General features: G+C 45.5%; 1 protein-coding gene across 1 annotated transcript in view; it reads right to left on the bottom strand.

Moving 5' to 3' along the window:
• The window catches only part of PLEKHM3 (pleckstrin homology domain containing, family M, member 3), a 73,510-nt gene extending 64,869 nt beyond the window's left edge, over positions 1 to 8,641 (bottom strand). The window contains exon 1 of the mRNA XM_010187283.1: positions 8,038 to 8,641. Within this exon, the coding sequence (XP_010185585.1) occupies positions 8,038 to 8,641 (604 nt within the window). The remainder of the gene's footprint in view (positions 1 to 8,037) is intronic.
• Between the last annotated feature and the right edge of the window lie 534 nt (positions 8,642 to 9,175).

Consider the following 9,175-nt stretch of genomic DNA (forward strand, 5'->3'; position numbering starts at 1 on the left):
AATTTTCTTTGTCCCCAGAAAACCAGCCATACACGAGTCACTCCGGGAACCAAAGTGATAAGAATTTAAAAGGAATTCTCTAAAGTATTTCTGAGTTTTAAAAAAGGTTTCCGTGCAAAATTTGTTCCAATGTGATTTGCACCACTCCAGCCACCATTAATACATGCAGACATCATATTTTCACCTTGGGCTGGACATGCAGCTCTACGGGATTTTTGTTGCTCCCTGTATAAATTCAGTTGCATTCACTGTTATGTCCTAACACTGACTTTGGGTTGGCACCCCAAAACAATCCAGCCCTGAGGAACAAATTATTGCTCCCATTTGACTTCTACTTTACCTTTCCAGTAAGGATGCTTGTGACAGATCCTGACTTACAAACAGTGGTAGAATTAACAGACACAAGTAAGAGGTTTCTGCCTCTAGTTGTCCATCTCCCTTGGTGACTGCTATTCCCAGTGCAGGAGCAAGGTAGCCACCTGGGAACAGCTCCTCACCCACTGCCTGGCACAATTAGGTCAAAACAAAATCAGCATCAATTGACTTTAACATGCAGTGTGACAAACCACAGGCTCAGGCTGTGAGCTCAGGCTCACAACCTCCAAAAAAGGGGTAGGGTAGACAGCTGGAGGCACAAAATATTTTCAGCATCTCAGCTTAACCAGTTACCATTCACACTAACCAGTTTTAGACATGATCACCTCTGAGTACACCTAGGATGTCTTCAACACAGAGCTAAGAGAACAGAAGCATCTGGGCATGACAAAGACATGGAAACAAAGAGCCAAAGACAAGTGTGTATAGAAGTTACTGCTTCCCCATGTGGACTGGACTTCCCAGGTAATACAGTCCGGACTGCTAGCCAAGCTGCTTTCGCCACTGCTGGCTAATGGGTGAGTCTGTCTGTCCTCTCACAGTGAGAGTCAGGGACTGCGAGTATCTGAGGGACTTAGTTGCTGTCCAAAGAGCTTCTGATACCAGCTGGTGAGAAAACAGAACTTGGCCTGTAACCTATAGTCTAAGGAGATGCTCCCATCCTTTGCTGAAAGCATTGCTGCAGTTGGTCATGAGCTTCAAGTATGGGCAGATGGAGGATTCAGGACAGCAATAGTGTAAAAGCTTTGGCTAACCCTTCAGTGAAGACCAAGTTTCAAGATTTATAAGGATTAAGTAGACAGGTTTCAGTTAAACTTAGTGAACATAAATGAGAATTAACTGTTTGAGGTACTTAATGTGAGCATGCAAACCCCACAGGGGTTAAAAATTGGGGGAAGGATGCTACCTCCCATCCACACTAACAAAAAGGACACACTTTGGTTTCACCTTGCCAGCTCAGCCTCAGCTTCCTCACATCGCTCACTTACTCAGAATGGAGTCGGCCCTCAACACCACATTCAGAGCATTCTTTACCCACAAAGATTTCCTGCATATATGACTAAAATCATAACAACAATTTAAAAATTGCTGCTTTGGCAATAGGTCTGAAAAGGTGGAAAATAAATCAATATAACTATACCTTGCCAACAAATAAGCTACTTGAGAGTATTTCAGCTAAATATGAAAACTGAAAGCCTAATCTAAAACTCAAAATGGTAGAGAAAAAGCACTTTCACAGCCCAAATGGACAGATACACACACGCGCGCGCACACACGCTAACAGAGAGCCAATTTTGTTCACTGTACATCTCTGCCCCTGACATTCATTAGTATTTCTGCGCTAACTCAAAAGCCATTAATTTCTCTGAAACCCACACTAATCCCTTTGTAGTGCAGATAATGGGCAGCCATTCTAGAGTCATCTTCCCTTTCTATTAATCCAATCAGGGAGGCAGCGCTTCTGCAGCTCCAACTGCAATCTCTCTCGCTTCCATCAAGTACAGATGACAGTTCAAGCTTCTCCATAAGACAACTCGTAACCTTCCCCCAGCCACCTCTCCTTCATCTGCATGCAGGTTTGCTTGCCTTTTGTTGAGTCAGAGAAAGGCTATCTCTTGCTGCCTTTCACAGAGGCACCCCGCTCTCCCTCCTTCACCCCACTCCTTCCCTTCAAGCTCCCATGAACCGGGTCCACTGACTCTCACTCTAACTGGGACAGAACCAGCAGCCAACTCAATTAAAATTCAAATGCTTTGTATTGTTTAGGTCAGGGCAATAGATGCTGGCAGGGACAGGTTGAATCCATATGCTACACGTACACATCTTGCAGCCCTCTGCTCCTTTATCTCCTCGACGTGCGGTGTGCCAGATAATACTTTTCCACTCAGAGAGCAAATCTCTCCATCCACCTTCCAAACAGAAACTGCATCTTTTTTCCTCCCTACAGAGACACGGAGAATAAATTGAGGAAGAGTGAAAAAAGGGAAATAATCACAGTAAATGGCCTGCACCTGAGCCATTTGGAGTTATAATTTCAAGGGAAGAGGGGGAAGGAGGCAGAGAGAAACAGAGCAGCTTGGGACAGGGCAATATCTTTTTCAGTGTCTCTCCTTTCCTTTGGGAACTGCCCACTCAACCCAGCTGGGAACCCTGCACCAAGAACACACCTACCCCTCTCCACACTTCGGGGCAGTTGGTGCTACCAGCACCACAGGAGAGGGAGCCCAAATGTTGTTTCAGCATGTCCAGAAGATAACGCGCTCCTGAACAACTGACTGTGCTTGTATCCCTGCTGGTGCAGCTGGAAAACTTGTCCTGTTTTTCTCCACTGAAGCATTTCGGATTACAGTAGTACCAAGAAACTTGGAAAAGAGCAGAGGCAGAGATGCTTAGTTTCTGAGGGTTTGCCTCTTGAGGTGGCACTCCTCTCTGGGTTCTCAAATGCTTAGTAAGAGATAAGCAAAAGTTAGAGAGTTTTTGTCAAAAGTCCTCCTTGCTGGTTTCCATAGAACTGAACAGGCACCTTTGAGACCTAAAATGCTCTCAAACTGGGTTGGGTTTGGTGGGTTTTGCTAAATTAGGGAAAAACTGCCTCAGCCAGCGTGACTGAGATCCACAATGTCCACTTCCCTCCTACTTAAAAAAGAACAGTCTTTTCTTCCCATCTATTTTCCTATCTGGCTATACAGGTGTATCTCTTTCAGGCAAGAATATCTGATTCCACTTGGTCCTGAAATAATGGCACTGATAGTTAGCCACAAATTTGCAGCAGGTGGCTGTCCTGGAGCCAAATCTGGCTGCTTCTCCCAATGCTGTGTCTTTTCAAAGGACCGCTACAGTAATGGGATTTGTAACTAGGTAGCAGTTTACAGTAATTTATATAAAGAAAGAGCATTTCTCTCCACCAGAAGGGCATTCAGTCTTATTCATCTTCCTTAGGCTTTGGAAAAGCAAAACTTGCTTTGAAAATGTTGAACTTGCAAACTCTTTGTTTTAGATTTACGCATTGCTATTTAAGTTGGCTTAGCTGTCCACCAAAACAACAACTCACTGAATGAACTCCCTAAACAGATAAAGAACCTGAACAAGTTATTCTTTATGTGTTTCCTTTCAGGTGTGGCATTGTACAAGAAAAAGCTGAAGTCCACAGGATCCCACCTGCCCTGCCACTCCATCCAATCCTTTTTGCTCCTCTGCAGAAAGTTGAAAACTTGTATGGTGCTTGCTGAGCAGACCACCAGCACCTTGTGCATACTGACACAGTGCCTGTGCCATGGGGGCAGTGGAAAAGGAGGCTGGATTCAGTCAAAGTGCAAGACCAACCCAGAACAGGGCTCAACCCTGGAAGAGACAGAAGGATTATGGCTACCTACCACCAGCTAGGAGACACATAAAACAGTGACACTTGAAAAAGAAGTGAGAATATCAAACCAAGATGGAGTTGCTGATTTTTTTTATAAATTTACTCAATTCAGCTTTAAAAATAAGGAAGAAAGGATATAAAGTGACTGTCAAAGCTACAAAAACAGGGTCAGTTCACATTAGGAGAGTTAGCTGACACCACTAAGGAAATAACAGCAACTAACCTGAAAATTCAGTTATGAAAGTCATCACATCATCACTGGAAGCAATCAGCACTGCCTCAGAAGATGAAAACTCTGTTCATTAGCTTTATGGAGTGTCATAACTCCAGAGCAAAAATCTCCATAAAGAATAACTCTCCTAACCAGAACAGCTTCACAATCAGCTCATCAGTGCTGCTAACTGTAATCCTCCTGCACTGTGAATTTATCCCCTGTATGTGAGTCCTTCCTGTCACCTCCCACCACACTCACCTCTCCATCACCCTCGCAGGCAAGGTAGGTCACGTTTCCCTCCACCCAAGACAGCTGCCGTCTGCTGCTGCTGCTCTCTGCCAGCCCCCCATGGCCCTTCCAGCTCAGAGGGTGCCCAAGCCCAAGGTGTCATCAGGAGCAAGCCTGCAGGGAACAAGTGCTGCACTCCCTGAATTAGCCAGGGTGGTTAGAGGGAAACATCATCCAGCAGATGAGCTGAACTCAAGTGATCCAAATTATCCATTTGCTCTTGGGCAAAATGCCCCACCTCTCTTTTGTCCCTACTAACCCTCACTTTCCTTAGTGTGTGGTGTATTTAAACTAATCTCCTGGCAGAAGGGGCTACCTCTTGCTAGATGCACAGACAGTCCTGGCACTTACGGCAGAGGGCATCCAACTCACATTGGGTCTTAAACAACGTTTTTACCTCCTTAAATCTTGAAAGGCCCCAAACCTCTGCAGAACAGCTACCTTCTTCCTGACTACCTTTTAGTGCTGAAAATAAACTGGCCACAGAGGGGGCATCGGTTCTCCAACTGGCTTTATACCTCTGGGATTATTTCCAAGTGGTTTGAGGCTTCTTGCTCTCCAGAGAGGGAGGTGCAGAAGTACTGCTTCTGCACATCTGCTTCTTGGATGACAGCACCATTATCTTCTGCACAACACCATGGATCTATGATGTTCTGCCATCCCAGTGGCAATTAACAGCCTCTTGGTCTGCCCTGGCTATGTAGCTTCTACATATCACAGACAAAAGACTGCTGCAGGAGTGTTTCTGCAAAATCACAAATGGCAACCAGGCTTCAGAAACCTCCCTGGTAGATGGGTCACAAGCCAGGCTTTACTTAGACATCACTGGTGGGGAAGCATGAAGGCTGTGTGTCACACCTCCAATGTTTCACACCTCTGGGGACCTCTGGCCACCTCCACCTCTGCAGCAGCTCCCTAACCTGCCACACCTCCCCTTTCCAGCTAGCTCTCTTTGCAGCTTCTCCCGGAGCAGAACAACAGCGGATGGCACTGCCGTCTGCTGCTCTGTGACCCACCACCACCAACCTGCTCTGCACGCCGATACGCACCACTAACTGCTGCACGAGCACACGTCACAGGCACAGAGCTAGTACCAGCCACCACTACCGCTGCCAAACGGGAGGATATCTGACAAGCAAAGAAAACACCCCAACATAAAGTCTGTGTGGTCACCAGACTAAAAGAAAGCAGCACTGTAAAATCACTCCTGAGAACTCAAGGATCACCCCCAGTACCCAACATGTGAATCAGTGGTGCGTTGCTTATGAATACAGATTTAGAGATCTCACCTCTCCAAAAACACACTACAAAAGTCTCTAATATGTACAAGAGCTATATGAAGAGGGGCTCAAACTTCTCTTGAAATAACCCCTGCACAAACTCTGAGTACAAGATCATACCTTAAAAGTCTCCCAAATGATGGCCATGCTCCCAGACAGATAAAAAGATATTAAGGCGGGGGGGGAGGGTATTTTTTCAAATCAATCAGTTGAAAGAAGGATGTGAAATCCTAGCCTTGATCAGACACAGTAGAATTCAGGCCTGTTGACCAGTTTTAAGTCACCTTTCTCTGGTATGTCTATTTTGCCATCCCACAGTGCTGCAAATACCCTGTTGGACTCAGCTTTCTGACAGAATATACTGCCAAAATCAATGGGGCTGGCTGAGGACCGCCAAAGCTGCTTGTTGGAGAGGGGCACAAGGCACCAGCCTTCTGCAGCAAGGACAGTTTGTCAGTCTCCAGGTGCTCAGCAAAACGACAGCTCTGGAGTTCCCCGAGCTCATAGGCAGGGCAGGCAAACAAAACCAGCTACCTGGGAAAAGCACTATAGCACCCACACTTTTGGGAGTGGCGGTGTTTGAATGAAAACATCCAGATGACTATCAAAAATAACTGCTCACATTGTGCTTTAACGATCTAAGCAAGCTTTTGCTGGATACTACAGAAGCCCCATTCTCCCTTTGTTTGCCAGGGCACATGCCCAGAAATACAAAAGCTTGCCCTGAATTTGCTTACAACTTCCGTCTTTTCTAGCTCCACTTACCACTTCACACTGCTCCCTAGCACAAACAGTGCCCACTTCTTGTACACTGGCTGTTTTGCCAGCAGGCCTAAGGAGATACTGCCCCAAAAGGCACAGTTTCTTTTCAGATCCTTTTCTTTCACAGCACATGGAAAGGATCCAGTTTCATTTTATTTGGATGATAAAAAAGCAAGCAGCAGGAACAGATAAGCTCATAGTAATAAATACACCATGAAGATAAGGAAAAAGAATTGTGAAGAGTTAATCTATGCAGCAACTCGGCCAGCCTCAGAGTACTGGGAGACCTCTGCAGGCTCCAGAGGGAAGTCCTGCACCGCAGTGAGGACTGACAGGAGTGGCTGAAGCTGCTCTCAAATATCTCATCTGTAATCGTTTAATCGGAGTGTGTCCACAGGCTGCAGTCACTGTGACCCCTTTAACCACTGCAGCAGCTTTTAGTCAACCTTAGAATACATTTTGCAGTCTTTTGTGAAGAATAATTATCAGACCCAGATACACTTATCTGCAACACCTACTTTTTTGCTTTTGCTTTTCTCTTTTCAGCTCACGCTCATAGTAGCAGCAGCCAACTCTACAGCAGGCTCTCTCGTAAAGACAGAGGGAAGAAATACCATGGCTGCCTTCTAAAACCTGCACAGCAGCTGAACAGAACAGGTTAAAGAAACAGGTTCAAAGACTGCATTTTCAGAGCACAGAAGTTCTCCCTCCTCAAAGAAGGTACCCCTGCCTTCAAACATCCCATGCAGAAAGCCTCTTGGACAGCACACAGCAAGCACTGACAAATGCCTTGCACCTTTGCAAAAAGCAATAGAAGAAGCGTGGGCTGAGCACCTTAGAGGTACTGACTGATGCTGGGCGACAGGTGAGGACTGGGAGAGATTCTTCAGCCACTCTTACAACCCTCCAATTTTTAAATTCCTTTAAGTCCTGCCTTTATTTAGATTATAAAACCTTTGTGGCACTTACTGCTTTTCTTTTCCATAAGTGCCCAGTCCCCTTCTGGTACCTACAAAATAAATTGTGGAGATGCAGACACTGGTTCAGTGTTTCTGAAGCCCAGTGCAGCGCTTGAGAAAAGAAGTATCACTTGCTGAAACATCGCTATGTACGTATGGCTCACTGGAGATGCCTGCCTCAACCTGATAACAAGACTTCCTGCACCCCACACAAAGCTGGCAGAGATGCCTTAATATTGACAAGCACAAACAGCATGCTTGAGGTTTTGTTAATTGTTTATGGACTGAATAGCCAACATTTCTTAAAGAAACAGAGCAGAGCTCTCAGGCCTCACAGTAAAGCTTTGTACACACTCTTTTTAATGCTTGCTCTTTAACTTTCATGAAAACTGCCTTTGTTTGGATTTGCCATTCTCCCAGTAGTTTTAGCATTCAAAACACTGGGAAAAGCAGGTAAGGAAATTATCAGAAATATGTAACAAAAAAAAATATTTTTTCCTGAGTCAAAGTGAACAAAATAGAAGCAAAAAGTAAAACAAGCTTAGTTTTTCAAACCATGGCAGAAACAAAAGTCAAGATTGGTTTAAAAACTGATCGATAGGCAGGCAAACAGACAGAGCTATACCAAAGACAACAGAGCCATGCTGATTTCTGTCATCTTAAGAGGCATCTCACAGTTGGGTTGGGGAGGGTTGTTCAGGTTTTTTTTTTAAACATGCAGCTCCTCTTTCAAGATACTAGAACCAAATAGGAACATCCTCAAACCAACAGCAACAATAAAGCATCAGCACAAACCTGTGTTTCCCTGGATGTCCTCTCCCTCGGTTAACGCCAGGTAAGAGAGCAGAGCGCAGTTATTGTCCCGACCAGGAGCAGCTGGCTGCTGCAAGGAGGTGCCCGTGACGACCACTGCCCAGTTTACATGGCTGATATCAGAGCGGGACCTGTTGTGTCCTGGCTTGAACGTGGAGGCTTCCTCATTCTGCACCAGGATGTCGTTCACTGAGCGAGGCCTGTCTCTCCTCCGCTGGCAGATACTGAAGATGTTAAAAGCTGTGGTCTCCCCTTCTCCTGCCCAAACAAGGTTGTCAGTAGCTGTTCTCCTCTGCACCACACGTGGGTCTTTGGCAGGGAATGCTGTCTGAGCTTTGGTTTCCAAGAGGCCATTTTTGCAGTGATCCCAGATAAGGCTACCTTTGGCTAAGGAGGCGACGTTCCTCAGGTTCCTGCTGTCTCTTATCTGATCAAATACCTCATGCCCAACCAGTTCAGGGACCTCCTGTACACCGTACACCTCAGAGGGCTGCACAATCTTTTCAAGCTTAGTATCAAAACTATTGAAAAAGTCTTCAGTCACTTCCAAGGCAGGGCTAACGTCATCAACTTCAAGAGCCTCCATATCCTCTGCTGTCAGCAGGCCTGAGGCGTCGTGACACGTTAAGAAGATACCACATCAATATCCAGAGAAAGAGTTGCTTCACGTCTGTCCTTGGCACACCGTTAACTTAGAGGTGGTGGGGCAAATACATTCACCAACTGCACATCTTAGTGGTAGAAAGGAACCAAATCAACCCGTCTTCAGATGGGAGATTTATCTTCCACTGATCAAGTGGTCTACAGTCTCGCTATGAAATTAGCTCATAGTGATGGACAGTACCTGTAAAGCAAAGCAAAATATCATGTCAGTAAGGGCCTTTTCACAGATAAATATGTTGAATCGCATCACTCTTGTCACAGTCACAGTCTCCTTGATTTTACTTTCTCCTTCATTTGGCACCAACATTACTGTGTATGAAGAATCCCTTTAGGGTTTCTGTTCTTCACTGTGTGTGAACTCTGTGTATTATCACTTCTTGAACTGAAACCTGCAGAGAGCAGGATGGGGCACCAGATAAAGGGGACCCAGAGTGGTGCCATTGATTAACCAAGCTTT

Source organism: Mesitornis unicolor, unplaced genomic scaffold (genome assembly GCF_000695765.1).
Source record: "Mesitornis unicolor isolate BGI_N332 unplaced genomic scaffold, ASM69576v1 scaffold8136, whole genome shotgun sequence".
Taxonomy (NCBI): Eukaryota; Metazoa; Chordata; class Aves; order Mesitornithiformes; family Mesitornithidae; genus Mesitornis; species Mesitornis unicolor.